The sequence below is a fragment of the Fundulus heteroclitus genome, chromosome 12 (assembly GCF_011125445.2).
Source record: "Fundulus heteroclitus isolate FHET01 chromosome 12, MU-UCD_Fhet_4.1, whole genome shotgun sequence".
NCBI lineage: Eukaryota > Metazoa > Chordata > Actinopteri > Cyprinodontiformes > Fundulidae > Fundulus > Fundulus heteroclitus.
Window position 1 is genome coordinate 28253789 of NC_046372.1, and position 18488 is coordinate 28272276.

The 18488-nt window shown below is 44.2% G+C and overlaps 1 protein-coding gene across 1 annotated transcript; it reads right to left on the reverse strand.

Moving 5' to 3' along the window:
- Positions 1-7329: 7329 nt before the first annotated feature.
- Positions 7330-9372, reverse strand: LOC105925442 (piggyBac transposable element-derived protein 4). The gene has a single exon (XM_012861297.2). The coding sequence runs from the start codon at positions 9370-9372 to the stop codon at positions 7330-7332; it is 2043 nt and encodes a 680-aa protein (XP_012716751.2).
- Between the last annotated feature and the right edge of the window lie 9116 nt (positions 9373-18488).

An 18488-nucleotide genomic window follows, 5' to 3' on the forward strand; every position in this document is an offset into this window, starting at 1 on the left:
GCAATTAGTGCTGGGAGGGGAAGGGGGTAAGGTGAACCCAGCCTGGGTGTCTACTGTCGTATATGGTGCGGGAGTTGTTTGATTGTTAGTGTTCGGGTGGGTTTAATTGATTTTTTCTTTCCTTGGTGGTTAATGGTGGCTCTCAATGCTGGTTCTACCCGGGGAACAGGGGCCTGCATGGTTCAGGCGGGCTGGCTGACCAGAGTTTTTTTTCCCTCCATTTTCTTCCCCCCCCGGACGGTTCAGAGGGTGGGTTGGGGGGTGGTAGTGTTGGTCTCAGGTTGTGGTTGGCTCTCAAACCCTGCCTCCTATCTCCAGCCCTGCGGACCATGGTAGTACGACTAGTGGAGCCTCCCTCTCCAGGTGGGTTTTTGGAGAAAGGGGGTGCCTAATGGAGTCAGCGGGGGATCTGGCTTCCTGGGAGGGCATGTTGCTCCCCAGTCATTCCTCCCTATCCTTGGACACCTCCCTCTCCCTGCTCCATCACGCTGCCACAAATGTGGGACCTTGGGGGGTGGGGGCGGCGTTGGAGAGAGGGGAAGATTTCCCAGCCCTGCTGTGTTGGCCTTTACCTGACTCTGCCAGACAGATTTGCTCCGCATATCCATCTGGAAACCTTCCGTTGAAGTAATTTTGGGAAGGGGCGAAAATACTGGTTAGCTGATTGGCCTATGTTGGTGATAGACGGGCCAAATGAACCAATCAGATTCATACTAATAGAGCGACGACGAAAACACAAGCCAAGCTGCTCTTGCTGCTGCAGGTAAAGGCTCGTTAGCTCAGCAGAGAAATACTCTGTAATTCCGATAAAACTTGCTCGATAGCCACGCTAACGCTAGTTTCATCGGCTGAAGCCGCCATGTTCTTTAGACTGAACTGTCGATCTTCTCGTTGCGTCACACCTTAACCCGCCTCAAAGCCAACGCTGATTGGACGTTCGTTTGGTGAACGGCTCCAAATTTTCTTTAACGGAGAGTAGCCAGACTGATCTGCGAGTGAAACCTTGAAAGCTCGCGAGATCAGGATGGTCTCACGAGGCTATGTTGGCCTCTGGTTAGGACTAGAGTATTGACTGGGTAGGTCAGGTTTTTCACCCCCACCCCCACCACCCATATTATTGTTGTTGTTGGGGTTGACCTCCTCGGTCCGGGAGCTGAATACCCATCTGGGGTGCTGGTGCCTGGACCCAGAAATATAGGATGTGTGAGGTGAGTGCAAGTGTGTGTACTGCGTACCTCCGTTTTTGTGGTAGGAGTGTTCGCATGTTCGCAGGGGCACCAGAATGGGAACATGTGAATGTGAACTGGGTACGTGGTTTTCTGTTTGTCTATTTGTCCGGTTGGGTTTCAACTGCCCCTTCTCCTGGAACATCTCAGGTATCCACTACTGTAAGTGTGGAGCTCACCCCCCTAACCCCCCCCCCCTCCATCCCCCAGCACCACCACCCACCCCCCCACCCACTATTGGCTGGCGCCGTGGCCCACGGGTGCGTGTGCTCGGGCTTGCTCCTGGTGGCTGCTTCGTGGGGCCTGGGACCCCGTGGCTCTGTCGGGGTGTCCCTGGGCCTCTGGTCCCTAGGCCCATGGCTGTATCTGCTCCGGCATAGCTGGCTACCAGTGGAGCCCATGGGCTCGTCCCCGCGGCTCCTGAGGGCTTTGGCATTGTGGCCGTTGGGGCCCATCGCTGCTCTTTCCTCGGATGGGGGAGGCAGCTTTCCCTGTGTTGGCCCCTTTTTTGGGCCCCTTTGCTCAAAGGGTCCCTTGCTCGGAGGGTCCCTTCAGGCACCTGGGGTTTTGGTTCCCCTGGCGTCTGCTTCAGTGCTCTGGGGGGCGGGTCTTTGGCTCCTCACAACCACTATGGAGCATTTTTCTCATGGAAAGATAAGTTAGATAAAAATGATAAGTCATAAAACTGAGACATGAAAAAGATGTTAAAAACATTTAAAATAGAACATAGAGTAAAAGGTGAGCATGTCAACTCACTGGGCTGAACCCTATTGAAAAGAAGATGTGTTTTTTAAAGAGACTTTGAATCAGGAAGTGACGATGCCTTGTTAATATTTAATGGCAAATTCCAAAGCTTGGGAGCTACATCAGAAAATGCTTAGTTTTTGGGACAAATAAAAGCAGTTGGTTGGTTGATCTAAGGGCCCGGTAAGGTGGATAGGGCTGGACTAAACCAGGGAGGCAAGGATGATCAAGACCATTTAGGCATTTATCAGCCAACATTAGGATTTTAAAATGAATTCTATGATGCACAGGGAGCAAATGAAGGGAGGACAAGATAGGTGAGACAAACTCATGTCTGTGTGTACCAATTAAAAGACAGACAGCAGCATTTTGAACCAAATCAAGACGAGTAAGGGATGCTTGATTGACAGCAGTATGAAGTGCATTGCAGTAGTTGAGATAAAGGCATATACTATTATCTCCTAGTCATGCCTCGACAAAACTAGCTTAAGTTTTGCTATTTGCCTTTATCGGAAGCAACCTTTTTGCAAAACAGAGCTGAATTTAGTACATTTAAAATCCAAGTCCATAAATACTCTTAGATTTGTTACATGCTGTTCAATGTATGACTTGAGTTAACCACAATTAATAGGTGGGTTGAGTAAAGCACTATTAGTGCTAAATAAAATAACCTCTGTTTTGGTTTCATAGAAGTTAAAAAGAAATTAGAGCCATTCAAGTCTTGACATCTTCAAGATCCTTTAATTGGGGTTGGATGGATCATGGATTATTAAGCGTTAGAAGCAAGTAAAATCTGGCAGTCGTTTGCCTAGCAGTGGAAGGATGCAATGTTTTTAAAAACAGAGCCCAAAGGGAGCAGGTATAAAGGAAAAAGAAGAGGACCAAGAATTGAGCTCTGAGGAACCCCACAAGAAAGATAGGCTGAGGTAGACAGAACATTTTCAATATTTACGCTAAACCTTCTGTCAGTCAAACAGGAACAAATCCCATCCGGCACTGCACTTTTAATCCTAACCCAGTATTTTGAAAAAGAGATAAGGAGAGTGTGGTCCACAGTATCAACAACTGCAGTAAGATCCGAAAGTGCAAGAATCACAGAGCTCCTAGAGTCGTTTGCTAAAAGGATGTAATTAAAGATGCTTAACAGTGAGGTTTCTGTGGAATGTAAGTATTTGAAACCAGACTGGAAAACCTCCACTATGTCATTAGTGCCCCCCAAAAAAAGCATTCAATTAGATAAGAACAATTTTATCTAATATTTTTGAAAGGCATGGGAGTTTCCAGATTGGTCTAAAGTTTGAGCAAACTGAGGAGTCAGGGTATTTTTGTTATCAAGGGATAAACAATTGCATGTTAAAAAAACATAATGGACCTTACTAGAAGTAATACTGCTATTTATAACAGCGGTGACTGGGATTCCAGTCAAAGGGAAAACCTCTTAAAGAGACACACAAGGATGACACCTGCAGGAGAACCCGAAGATTTCATTCAACAAACATCTGTTTAAGAAATGGAAAGGAAACAGGCTCAAGCCAATTTAAGACAGCCGAGCAGGGAATTAAAATGGATGGGTAATGAAAGCGCCATTGCTCATCTTGTTAACAAAGAAATTAAGGAAATGGTTACAAATATCAGCAGTTAGGGGTGGTAGACTGGGGCACACTTAGAATAGAACTGAATGTCTTAAAACACCAGGATTTTGAAAATTTTGCAGCAATGTTTTACAAAACATCTTTATTTTTACAGTATTTTAATAAAATCCAAACATTACGGTGCTTTTAACATTTTAAAATAAACCTACAATTTTTCTTTTTTTCTCAATTCTCCTCTGCTTTCAAACGTTAAACGACTCTGATGGAGTCGTTTAACCAGGGATGAGGAATACGTTTGGGGTGCCTGGTTTTTACTGGGTCCACAATGTTTAGAGCCTCAATATACATGTTTCCTGAAACTGGGAAAGCAGCTGATCCGTGGTGAGACCAATGTTGGTCCCAAAGTCACTTAAGATTTTAATTATGAAAGCAGAGGAGAAGAGATCAGCGGTGGAAGAATTAAATATACGACAGCGCCTGGATGGAATGTGAGTTTTAAATTCATTCACAAAAGAATTGTCTAAGAAAACAGGATTGTGATCGGAAAAACAGTTTTCAAATTAAAAACAGATAAAACATATGATAAAAGTATGTTGAGAGTGTGCCCATTGCTGATGTGTAGAACATGCAATGGACTGCACAAGGACTGAATAAGATTAATATGTGAATAAATGAGTCATGAGGGCAACACACATGAATATTAAAATCCCACTCACAGTCATTTAAAGGAAGTCCAATCTATTATCATTGGAAACAAATATGTACAATTAATGTTTTGTTTGCTTGGGACTGTTCATTAAATAGAGTCATCCTTGTAGAAGCCGAAGTTGTCTGTGAAGCACAAGCGAGGATTGTGCAAATTCAAAAAGTTTATTACACGGCTCCCGAGACGCAAGAAACTGAAGAGAGCAGGGTTGCTTTGGACATCTGGGCCCTCCACGGGAACCCGGCAGGAGGTGATAGGATCCAGGAGACACCTGGGGAAGTGATGGAAAGGTCGACAACCAGCTGGAGCTGTCGTCCAAGACAACGGGGTCGGCTTTAAGCTTCCCCAGTCAGCCATTACGTTTGCTCCGCCGTCTGTGACGGTGAGTCCGGGCAGGTGAGCAGACATGTCCATTTCTTGGTGAGCGTATTTTTGATTGATGTTGCTTCTTTAATTTTGTGATGGAGGACTTGTGAGGATTAAGTAAATAGAAGGTGTCTTACCATGTTACCAAACCAGACAAACACACGTTCTTTTGTCTTTTTATTTTGCTAATTAAAAAATCTAAACCCTTGAACAATTTTCAGCCTTTAATTTAAACCACATAGGCGAGTACAGATTGGTTTTCTTTCATAAGAAGGCCAGTGGAAACCGTTAAAGAGAACATAAGAGTAAAAAAAAAACCCTATGATTTAGATAGTAGAGCTTTCTCTGGCTCATCCTTCCCTAAGCACTCATATTGCAACAGAGGAAAGAGCCCAACAAAGGAACATTCATGACTCTGATAGTAGCCTCTATGTGTTTGCCAAACAGTGGTTTATAATTGAAACCAGGCCCATGTTCTTGACAGACGCTCAGAGATCTTTCCTTGCCGAAGAGGGAAAGCATTGAGCATTTTATGGTCGGGGTCCATCCCGGAAAAAAATCGGTCCGGCGATTAGGACACTATCCAGGGAAGAACAGACGGAGTCAGCTCGGACGGCGCTCCATGATTCACACAAAACTAACAGAAAGGAAACATATTATACTTGTATGCCTCATTGGGATCTTCTGATGGTTGACGAAAACAAAATATCACAGTTTAAAAGTTTAAGCCCAATCTGCAGGTTCGAAAATAAATGTCTGTGCATCCAAGCTTGTAACTTGTGACTTAAATAGCCTAAAATGTATCTCATTCTGCTTCATCCAGTATCTTAGTGCTGGGGGAAGTTGGTTGGTTGGGTATCATGTGGAACACAGATTCTTCTAATCCCCAGCAACACCTGCATGAAAACGTCTCCAGAATAAAAAAAAAAAAAAAAAAAAAAAAAAAACTACCACTGGCTCAGCAGCGGCTGTGGTCTTGACTGTGCTTGTAGTAGAGCAAGAGCCTGCCTGGTAACCATTCTGGCTCCGTGCAGGCCGCGCAGGCTACGAGCCAGCCAGCTCCTTTACCACACACACACACACACACACACACACACACACACACACACACACACACACACACACACACACACACACACACACACACACACACACACACACGAACAGCACTACACACACAACACCACACCGCGGCCCTCTCTACTTTTGGAGAGCCGAGCGCGCACGGAGGTGTGGCCTCTGGCACCTCCCACCGCCGTAGCCAGAACGAGCGCCATGACAACCATGTGGGCCCGCCGGCGACTCCCTGTCTTCATCGGCCGCGGTTGCCACGGCAACCCCCCACGGGGGCTCCCGCAGATCAGCGGGATGGGCGTCCAGTTGACTAACCCGCTCCCAGCTGGGGAACGGCTGAGAGAGGGGGAGAGAGAGAGAGAGAGCGCGAGCAGGAGAACGGCCTGAAGGGGAAGGGAGGGGAGGATGTGTGTGTGTGTGTGTGCCTCTGTGTGATACGTGTGTGTGTGTGTGTGTGTGTGTGTGTGTGTGTGTGGGATGGTACAGAGGAGCCTGAGGAGGGAGAGTGATAAAGAGATAGACTGCAAAAGCAAGAGCGAGACCTCAAACGGAGGCGCGCTGGAGACGCGTTGTCTGCCCCTGCTGAAGTGGCCTATCTCTGCCTGCATACAGCCTTAGCAGCCCACAGCAGCAGGGGAAAAAAAAAACTCAAAATGTTTCACTACAATATACATGTTTATGTGCCTAAAGTCTTTAACTAAACTCTCTTGGTGTCTATAAGGGCTGACCGAGCAGCTCTGATCAAACCCACCCCTGTGTTGAAGCCTAAAAGGAGTCATTAACCTATCTGCTTTGCCTAACTTGCCAATCAAAGAGCATTCCATCAAAAACGCACACAGTCTTTATTCCTTTCCCCTGTTTCGTCAGCGACAAGTACCGCAAGTTTGGATGGGCTGTAAACGGGCCGCAGATGGCCGCTCTTGGAAGGAGGAACTGCGTCTTTTAGTCCATTGGCTGGAAGGACCGAGGGGCTTTTTCTGCTCCTTAATTGCTCCAAGCTGTGTCCCCTGAAAGGTCCCACTCCCAACCCCGAAATTATTTAAGGATATTCACTCAAGGTCCGATTCTGCAAACTGCTCCCGTTTCTGCTTACTCGTCAACTTTGCTGTTACTTTTCATGCACAAAAAAAACCCCATAAAAACTCAAGAGTGGCGTTCAGTTGAGTTCATCATAATGAAGTCTTTATTTTGGAAAAGGAGAAAGATAAACTTCCCATCGTAAACATTTTGTGATCTTTCGTGAGTGCAGAAACATTTGATTTCATTGTTTTGTTTTCTTTCTTTTTTTTTCTCCATATAAAATGTTTACAATATTTAAATGTATAAAAAAGTGATACAAGGCAATTTTGTCAGTGTTAAAGAAGGCATGATGCCAAAACATTCAACTATTTAAAAGAATCTACAGCTTTTTCGTTTATTTTTTTTTTTCTCTATTACTCGTGCAATAATACCTCTAATCTAAAACTAGCTCTACATAAAGTGTGTGGCTATACTGTGCACTTGTAGTGGTAACCTTTGGAATTACATTTTTTTTTTTCACTGTGTCGAAAAAGAAACATTGAAAGAAGTTACAGAAATGACGTCTATAAAAAAAAACCAAAAAAAACAAGTCCGTTCAGATTTATTTATGAAACTCAGAGAAGCAGCCGCCCCTGCACAGGTGCACGTTGCATATTTTGCAGCCGAACACGCTTTCGTGCCGCAGTCCCTTGTTGGTGCAGTTCCTGCACCGGCGGGAGCGCTCCGACATGCGCTCCAGCCGATGTCCGTACTCTATGGGTGAGTCCGCGTGCCTCTTGCGTGCCGCTCGCTCCATGCCCCTTGCCCCCTGGTAGTCTCCGATGAGCTGCTGCGCCAGCCGCACCCGGAAGTGGCGCTGGGTGAACTGCTTCCCGTTGAACCCCGCCGGCGGCGCGCCCCCCCGGCTCTCCCTAAGTATTATGTAGGCGTTGACTATGCACAGGTTGACGTAGAACCACAGGAAGTAGCGCCACCACTTCTTGCACGGCCGGCCGACCTGGTAGCACTCCCTCAGCTGGTCGCACAGGTCCACCCCCCTCATGTTCTCCTGGTACAGCAGCAGCGGCAGAGGCCGCGGCACACCCAACGAGAAGCCGGAGCCGTCCAGGCTGTCGCTTTCGCCCTCTCCGTCCGTGTCCGGCTGCTGACGGCCCGGGCTTATGCCCACAATGCCAGGCGCGGAGTTGGTGGAGAGGCAGCTGACCGTCTTGACGTCCCGGGTCACCGTGGCTACCAGGTTACCGCGCTGGCACTGGTAGAACTCCCCCTGGCACAGCTTCCCCACGTTACGGGGACGGAGGACTTCCGGGTAGCCCTTTCGCCCGGCCTGAGTGGGCCCGCAGGCGTACAGTCCGTCCCTCAGCAGTCTCTGGAGGAGGGGCACGGAGGTGAAGAAGCTGTCCATGAACACGTGGTGGTACTGGCCCTCCAGGCCTCGCACCAGAGAGCTCACCACCCTGTAGCCCAGGGAGGCCGCCGCCTCGTCGTCGCTGGGCTTGCCCACGTGGATCTTGGTCCTGTGGCAGTAACCTGAGCGGGAGTCGCACAGCATCCACACCGTCAGCCCCTTCCTCAAGGGCCTGGAGGACATGTACTGGGTGGGAGAGAAGCGGCTCTTTGTGGCGACGGCGCACTTGTCTATGGTCAGGCAGCGGTTGGGCGTGTACGCGTCCCACATCGTGTTCTCCACCACGTCCAGCAGAGGCCTGATTTTGAAGAGGCCGTCGTAGCCCCGCTCCCCGCGCACAGGCTCAGACTCCCGGTCACACAGCTGGAGGTACTGGGTGAGTTTCTCAAAGCGTCTGGACGTCATTGTTTTCTTAAAGCCCGCGTTCCCAATAAAAATGTCACTGGCCCAGTACATGCCCGTGTCGGGCAGCTGATTGATGCCCATCAGAATATTCAGACCCACATAAGCCTTCATCTCTCTGACATCGGTGGGGTGCCAGTGGGGGTCGGATTTCCCAACCCTTCTCTGCCGATAGAGGGCGTAATTGTTTGTTTGTTCTACCATGTGTTCAAAAAGAGAATCTGGGAAGAGTATCCGGAAATAGTCACGGGTGTCAGCTTCGTCCCCGAGCGAGTGCTGAGGGCCACTGGCTGCGGAGAACGGCTCGATGGCGATCACCTGGTCCGGCTCGCCCCAGAAGTCCGGAGACGCGCAGTCCTCCTCCAGGTCCTCCTCGAAGCCGAAAAAGCTCCTGCGCTCCTCCTCCTCCTCCAGATCGGAGAAATCAATATCCGAATCGTTGGAGTTGGTGTCGGAGCAGTTGGTGGAGGTGGAATAATAGCAGTCCTCCGCGTAGTCCTCCTCGTCGTGCTTGATCCCGTTGCTGCCGGTGACCAGAATAATGTTGCAGCCGCCTCCCGCGATCAGGCTGGCCGCGTCCGCAGTCTCCGCCGCCGCGGCTGCCGTGCTCGTCACTCCATTCTCCCCCTCGCCGTCCGCCGCCGCCTCCTCCTCGTCGTCGTCGTCGTCTTCCTCCTCGTCCGAGTCCGGCTTTCTGTTGGGAATTTCCAACCACTTCACATCGGCCGAAAGATTAAGCGGGGCGTCTTGGCTGTCGCACTCCGTGCTACTTTCTGTGTCCGCGCTAGTTTCCAAAATAGTAAAAAGCTCTCTCCCTTTTCTTGCCGTCGCCATGTCGGGGTATTAAAGTGCCCCTGCATGAGTCTTTTTTTTTTTTATGTGTGTGGGTTTTTTTTTTTCTCAGCGTGAAAAAATGAATAATCTCGCGAACCGCTCACCCGAAATGAACTGATGCGCCCTCAACAGCAGCCTGCCCTTAAAAAAACTTACAGTTTGCGGACCTATGCGGCGCCTATACGCTCGGTTCTCATTGTTTCCGCTCCTGGGTTTTTCTGGGCTTTGTAGCGCAGTGTGGCCGCAGACGTCAGAAGCTGCATGCATGTCCTGCTTTGTAGGGCGTTTTGCGACTGCAGCTGGTGGGGTTGCTAGTTCGTTAGGCTGGCAGATGGCCGCTCGCTGTTCTAATGCCCGCTGGCATTCACCGCCACCAATAAGCCGGATACCCATTTCTGCACAAAGCATTGTTTATGATACGAATAATCAGAAAGCGCAATAAACAAACAAATAAAAAAAACATATAGTTCTCGGTCAAACTACCAAAAAAAAAAACTTTCCAACCGTGCAGATGTGACAGGCTGACTCTGATCTTGATCCCATCTCAACAATTGTTGCGTCAAAGTTTAATAAATCGTTTTATTGGCGTGCATTGCAGCGAAACGCATGAAGGGTGCACGCGTGATTAAAGCGCAGCAGGAGCTGGTTCGCCCCACACCAAACGCACAGCTCCTTCCCCATCTTCCCTTCACTTAAAGGACTTGTCTCTGAACTCAGGCAGAGGAGCACTATGTTCATTCATAAACATGCTTCCTCCCTCTGACAGGTTTCCACATGAATCTGAAGCCCTATAGGCCATTGTAGAATTAGGAACCTCCCTCTAATTTATGAATGTGTGAAGAATTGGGTTTAACTTCAGGGCTGCAGTTTTTGACTGCAGGCCCATAGATATCAATAGTTATTCATGAATAACAGTCAGATTAAAGTTTCTGAGGGAAAAGAAAACTTACATTGAGATTTAAGTTTTCTTCACTGGACATGAGCCAGTATCAGATTTTTTTTTTTTTTTTTTTACTAAAGCATAACTTTCAGGGAACATGTTAAATGTATAACAGGAACTAGTTACTTTTATTCCTAATAAAACCCCAGTAATTATTTCCACTGCTGCAACATTAATATTACATAGTAGTTATTATTACAGTTTCTTAATGCATTCCAAAGAAAGTACATCAGCAGTCTCTTCATGATTCAGGTGACCAAGTACTCCACTAACACCAAGCAATAGCTTCTAACGACCCAGGACAGTGACGGTGGGTCACTGATTTGAACCTAACAGTATGCGCCTAGAAGGGTGGGCCTCCATGTCCATAAAAATAGCAGTGCAACAACTGCAGGCTGCTCAGGTGCAAGACGCCAGAATTGACAAAGACTCCTGGATAGGTGTTAAAAGTCCAATTTAAGACTGTTTGCTGTTTATAATGCTATTTATTAGGGAAGCACAGAAAAAATATAATTTACATACATACATACATACATACATACATACATACATACATACATACATACATACATACATACATACGTACATATAATAAGCATATAATATACACACACACACACATATGTATGTATATTAGGGCTGGGCAACGATTAAAATATTTAATTAATCGCGATTAATCGCATTGTATTTACAAACTCCAAGAATGAATTCAAAAGTAGTGTAAAGAGCACTTTTATTTTAATGTTCTGCTGCCATATGAACAAAAGTGTTGTAACATTTGTAGCACTTATCAGTAACACATATTTAGTGTAAAGCTCAACTTAAACATGTAAAACAAAAAATAGCAATAATAATAAATTAAAGCTTATTGCCACTGACAGGGAATTCTCTTTATGGGGAAAAAATCTACCAAAAACAGGCAAATTCTGAGGTAACAGCAGGGAGCAGCATTACCATTTTATGTTCAATACCAAAGTTTAACTTGGCAGTGGTTACAACTAACTTGTTTCTGTCATATTCGATGCTGGAAGAACTTTAAACTGAAATGCTTGCTAACTCGATATGCTTGCATGTTTATTTCCACATTAACACGCGGTTTTTTGTTGTTGCTTTCTCGCGTGCATATAGTGAATGGCAGGGAAAAACAGGCAAAAACACATGGATACTTTGAAATGAGAAGCGACTTCACCGACGGCGTCGATGCAGACCCCGCTCCGCTCCGCACAAAACTTGTTCCGTTCGCCAACTCACCGCCTCGCCTAAGCAAATTCCTGCGGGAAACACCGCCTTCCGCATGTCGGCTTTGTTTTTTTCCGGCCAGCACCTTTCTTCCTCTGAATCCGAGGCTTGGCTGACAGCGAGGTTATTGGCGCATTATCGCCACCTACTGTTCTGATTCAAACCCCTACACCGCAGAAACAGACCATCACAAAATAAAAGCATGTGAGCAACATGCGTTAACGCGCGTTAAAGAAAATATCGCCGTTAATAGTCTAATGAGTTAACACGAAATTAACGCGTTAACTTGCCCAGCCCTAATGTATATATATATATATATATATATATATATATATATATATATATATATATATATATATATATATATATATATATATATATATATGTGTGTGTGTATATATATATAATGTTTCTGTGATGGTCAGATTGTGTAAAACTGTACTGACTGAAAACTATGCTAACTGAATCTTTGAATATGGGTTATAGTTAACGGCAGCTAGAAGGAAATAAATATCGGTTGTTAATATCGGCCCAGTTCTACTTATTGGACTGATACCGATATGTTAAAAAATGACTAACATTTGCCGATACCGACGTTAATGCTGCTATATCGCGCATCCCCACTATTTATATTTATTCATTGTTATTTCGATAAGTAGACTTTACCCAACAATTATTGTATTAGTAGCTTTCAAATAGTTATTGTGCAAAACATTTTGTCCTTCTGTCACCTTAGAGCTACACCTATAACAAGCTGAGTAAGGGCTGAATCTAGGATGATGTGGAGCCATGGGCTAGAGCCAGTTTTGGTGTCCTACCCACATAGGTTACTTTTACTCATGCATACTGATGTGACGCCGCCTGTCAATCAATCTTGGAGGCTCGTCAGTAACTGACCAATCGTGATCACAATTTGTCCCAAAGTGAAACGGCGCTTAGCAGCAGTAGCTGCTCGCCATTTCCCTCCGACAAGATCCCAGGATGTTACATTGCGAACACGTTACGGTCTGAGGGATTTCCTTATAAAAAAAACGTGGTTAAAATGGTTAAACGTTGTCAGTGGAGAAAGTGCCATTCAGACGTGTGTAATCCCAAACGTTTAGAAGGTTTGTACATTTCCTGGAGCCTAAAACGAGTCTAGAAAAATGTAAGAAAGGGATATGCGGCCGACCGACCTCATAAAGAGCTGACCACAACAGTGATCGACGGGAACTAACGCATGTTGGTCTGGACGAAGATAACTACATTTTTGTTCATAAACACTGTATGCTTGATGGATAAAATAAAGGTGATGCTTGATGCTAGTTCTCCTGTGTTTTATATGTTTTGGATCTGTTGAAACTTCGGGTTGCGTAAGTGTTTTTTTCTTTGTCAGCTATGATCAGTGAACAGGACTCCAATTTTGCATAAAGCGTATAATAGGGCGCATAAATAAACTTTAGCTCTCCTGGTATATAATTTCATTATAAATTTCATGCCATGGATAGCTCGATGGCAGCATGAAAACATCTGCTGCTGTCTGCAGTAACTATTTGAAGCTACTAATATATATTTAAAGTTGGGTTCTTAAATTTGGGCTTTTATGTCGATTTGTTCGTGGTTATCTTGAAATAACTTCATTGACAAGATTTCCATGTTGGTAGATAAGGCAAAAAAAAAAACCCGCTGTGAGCTTCACTATCACTGCCATCAACAACATCTTTGTTGTCGGACATTAGCTCGGCCTAGGGTACACTTCCACATGGGAGGAGTGATCTTTAAGTTGGCGAGGTCATGTCAATTACATTAGAGTGATAACTACATAGCCTTACAAATCAAATACAGGGTTTAAAGGCATTATCCTGATTAAAATAAGACTATTCGTGAAACCATCTTTGTGTTTGTCTTTGTAAACACCTATTTTAAATAAACATAATATTTTTTTTGAAGGCACTACATTTCATCATTTCCCTCTTTTGCCGGTTCAAATCCCCATTTTCTTTACTAACACATTGCCATTTTGAACTTTTGAACTTCCTTTTCTTACAGGTTTACCCATGTACATTACTTTTTTGCGTATCAGTTTATTTTTCCTTGCAGTATGAATTACAGAGATAAATAGTAAAAAAAAAAGCTCAATACTCGCATATAATACACATTTTATTGTGTATTATTTTCTGAAAACTTGTATTACACTCAATTTACATTTGTTTTAGTTCTAATCAAAATGACTTTGGAATTTGGAGTCATATAACCACATTTCCTTACAGTAGAACCTTAGCAGACAGTACGACACGACTTTAAGCTCTTGGTTGTCAAGGTGGGTATAAAACCCACCTCTGGCAGGCACAAACTGATGCATGGATGGTCATGAAATCACACGGGTCAATTTCAGTTTTCTTACGGTTTTACCCATGTACATTACTTTTTCGTATCAGTCTATTTTTCCTTGCAGTATGAATTACAGAGATAAATAGTCCAAAAAAGCTCAATACTTTCATATAATACACATTTTATTGTGTATTATTTTCTGAAAACTTGTATTACACTTAATTTACATTTGTTTTAGTTCTAATCAAAATGACTTTGGAATTTGGAGTCATATAACCACATTTCCTTACAGTAAAACCTTAGCAGACAGTAGGACACGACTTTGAGCTCTTGGTTGTCAAGGTGAGTATAAAACCCACCCCTGGCAGGCACAAACTGATGCATGGTCATTTTGAAATCACACGGGTCAATTTCACTCCCAAAAATGTTGTCCCAAATAACCAGAACCCTCTCTAGAAATGTCTCCATCCATACAGAGAAATATTATCCAGAATGTCATGAACCCAGATGTGATGCATACAGGTAGACCAGGGAGCAAATCACCTGAGCAGCTGCTCAGGTCCCCATACCAACAGGGGGCCCCCAAGAGCACAATAATTTAAAAAATGTGATGTGCACAGATATCCTGATTCATGTATTTCTGATACATGAGTGGTAAATGTGCGAAAGAAATCTTGTGACAGCTGATATATAAAATGTTACAGGTAAATTGGGGGGTACTCACACTGTAAAGACTTTCTGGGAATTGTTGAATAAACCATTGTAGAACAAGCCATGTTCCACCTGCATGGTACAGACTTAATCTGTGTCAGCATCAGAAAAAATATTGATCTGTGAAATATTTGGATGAGTAGTTTAAAAGAACAAGATGAAGATCTAAAATTGTTCAGTCATATTTTCCATCTGCAAGTAAACATTCTTTTGAGCACACAGACCCACAATAACGTTTGATGGTATAGAAATATTTCAACCTCTCTATACATGCACACTTTCAGTATCTACTGCTTTGGAAGACACCAGTCAAATCATGTCTCTTTGCATAAGGGGGGGAGGGGAGGATGGGCTGCAGCAAGGGCCCTTCCCAAATTCTTCTAGCTGCGGCCTCAGTCTGCATGGCTGGCTGAGCACCGGGTTGCTGCCCCTGGGCCCTGCAGCCGAGGCACAATGTATGCGTCCTTTCTCCCTGGCTTATTGTGCAGATTCTCGTTGTCTCAGCGGTATCGTGTAGCCTCTGTGAGCCGGAGGCCTCGGCGTCGTTTCTGTGTGCTCAGACGGCAGCGAGGCTGCGGCAGGCGGCGCACGCTGGGAATCAGTATGCTGAAAAACTGTGGAAAACCAGCGAGGCCGAGGACCTGGGTTATGCAGCCCAAAAATAGAAGTAAGGGGGGGAAAAAAACGAGTTCGCTCCAGCATTTCCAGGACCCTGGAGCGGAGTACTGCAGCAGACCCCTCAGAGACTCTGGCGGTGGGGTGGAGAGACGTCAACCAATGGGGGCTCAGACGCTCAGAGTGTGTGTGTGTGGCTCTGTGCGGCAAACTCAGCTCCTCCACGCAGCTCAAAACGTTGCCTTGTGGATGAGTGCAGGGATGGCCTCTCCCTCTCTCTTTCCCACTCTGTGTATGAGTGCTTGTGTGCACGCACATCTGCCAGCATGTGAACAAATGGTGCAACCACTGCAGCCCCAGCTGAAGACAGACCAACGCTTGTTTCTGCCATTCCCTGACATGGTGACTCCTCTCCCCTCTGTGTGTGTGTGTGTGTGTGTGTGTGTGTGTGTGCGTGTGCGTGCATGAGCGTGCATCAACGTGCATGAGCGTGCGTGTCAGCGAGGGCCTTATTAATAATGATGTCTTCTTCCTATTGCCAAGAGCAACCTTAGTCCCAGCTGATGTAATTGGAATTAAGAGAGCAAATCATAAACAACCTGCTATTGTTTTTTTTAGTGAGTGGTTAATCAGTTCTTTATGAGGTCATCTTTGATATAATTAAGCAAACTCTGTTGCTTTACTGCAATCTTGGATGAACAGATTTACCATTGCTTGAATCTATTATCAAGCCTCATGCAGCGTACCTACGGTTCCATCATTCTGGCCTTCTGCCCCACCGTGGCTTCACGATGAGAAGATTCATGTCACTTGGTTGTGTGTTTTGGGAGCTCCAAACTTTTGTAAACGTAAAGTATTATGCTGACCTTGAAGAACACTAGCCTGATTGCCCCCTACATATATAGCCTTAGTGGCATACCGCCCTCTTGTGGTCACAAAAGAAAACTACTCAGGACCTTCTTTTTTATGGCAAACTTGGAGTACTGACAAAAAGCCTATTGTTTTATCTTTTTAATTGTAACACTGATACATTGGAGCCAGGCCCGTATTAAGACAATGTGGTGCCCCTGGGCATTATACCTCAAAGCCCCCCCCCCTTACCCGTGCTGTCCTCCGGTCAAAAACATCAGACTTAATCAAGGCGGTTTCTGTAATGTAATTTACTATTTACTAACTTACACAACTACATGTAGGCATATGAGCAGTGAGCAATATTCAAATATCTAATTTTAAAATGTTGAAATAAAAAAAATCTTGATTTATTTATAATTTATTATTATTGTGACATCAGTGTTCACAAAACAAATAATGCATGGTCTTTCAACAATTTCAAGTAAATAATATAACAATTTATGAAAAATATATTTTTATAGCATGTGTCATGTGGTGCCCCCCCCATGGTTGGTGTCCTTGGGCACTGGCCCACTGGCCCTTATGGATAATCCGGCCCTGATTGGAGCACCTAATGGCAGGTAAACTGGAGATCAAACTGACCACTGACATACATTGCATGGGTAGTTGTGTCTAAATTTTGGAGTATAGTGCATGAATGTGCTGGTATACAACGGCCCCATAACGTTTACAGTAGTACTTCTTGATGAACAGCGTGAAAGCCTGTTCATTTTCTCCTATATGGTGCCACATTAGGGAGGTTAAGCAGCAAAGGTAAGTATGTGGGTTGTGACCATGAATATTATGCCAAATCCCCCTGCTAATGAGAAAAAAAAAAGCTATTTCTGATATTGACCTACTGACTCTCCTTTGGTGTACTTTACTGGACTTGATGCAGCGTTGAAGGAATCTTTAATACCTGTTTGGTGTTGGAACTGTTCAGCAGCAGTAGAGCTTTCTGAGCTATCTAAAATTTTAGCTTCATCTAAACCTTCTACTTATATGATAGACCCGATCCCAACCAAGTTGTTTAGGGAGGTATTCCCTTTGATTAATGCCCCCATTTTAGATATGATTAAACTATCCTTAGTGGATGGGTATGTAACACAGGCTTTTAAAGTAGCTGTTATTAAATATTTACTTAAGAAACCCTCTCTTGATCAAGATGACTTTATAAATCAATTACTTCGACTGCAGACATGTCTTGATGACATCAAGAGCTGGATGACTTTAAATTTCCTGCGCTTAAATTCTGACAAGACAGAAGTTGTAATCTTTGGACCAGAGTCCTCAAAAAATAAACTTCTAAATCAATCACTTAATCTGGATGGCATTAACTTGGCTTTTGGTAATAAAGTAAAAAGACATGTCATTTAAATCCCATATTAAACAGGTTTCCAGGATTTCCTTATTTCACCTCCGGAATATTGCCATGAATGTCAATGAATGACACTGAAAAACTAGTCGATCTATTTGTTATTTCAAGGCTGGACTATTGTAATTCTTTACAATCAGGAAGTCCACAAAATGCAGTTTGAGGCCTTCAGCTGATCCAAAATGCTGCAGCAAGAGTTCTGATGAAAATCAACCAATTTTAACTTTTCTTTATTGGCTTCCTGTTAAATAAAGAATATGATTTAAAATTCTCCTTCTCACGTATAAAGCCATTAATGATCAAGCTCCATTATAAGTTCAGTATCAGTTCACAAGAGATACAAACAAACACTGCTTTATAAATACTCTATGTCACAGGGAAGATGGTCACCAATTTATTGTGGAAAATATGGGACAAAAGGGACATCACAAAAACAGGACATTTCTCCAGAACCGAGTTAAGATGGGACTGAAACTGGTCAGGGGAGCTCCAGGCAGCCTGACAGCAACATTGAAGAAGCTGTAGGAGCTTCTAAACAGCACTGATCGTGTTCTACAAGTCACAACAATCTGCTGTGTTCTCCATGCGTCTGGGCCAAGAACTAGGGCTGCAAAACCAAGTTAGTATTCTCACAAAACTTTGTGGAAAAAATATGTAATGGTTTGAATAACCCACAATTGAACTTTTGGACCATTATTTTAAAAGGTAAATTTGGCATAATGACAACAAGGTGGAATGATAAAAGAACACCATTATTTGACTTTTGAGATAGATAGATAGATAGATAGATAGATAGATAGATAGATAGATAGATAGATAGATAGATAGATAGATAGATAGATAGATAGATAGATAGATAGATAGATAGATAGATAGATAGATAGATAGATAGATAGATAGATAGATAGTCCACAGTTCTGCAATTAAAATGTTTATTTTTTACTGGTCTGATGTAATATTCTAATCTCAAATGTTGTGTTTAAATTAGCTGTAATCAAAAATTATCCTAATTAACAGAAATACAGTCTTAGAAAA

Coding starts and splice junctions, on each gene's coding strand:
- LOC105925442 (XM_012861297.2), bottom strand. CDS start 9,372: ATGGCGACGGCAAGAAAAGGGAGAGAGCTTTTTACTATTTTGGAAACT.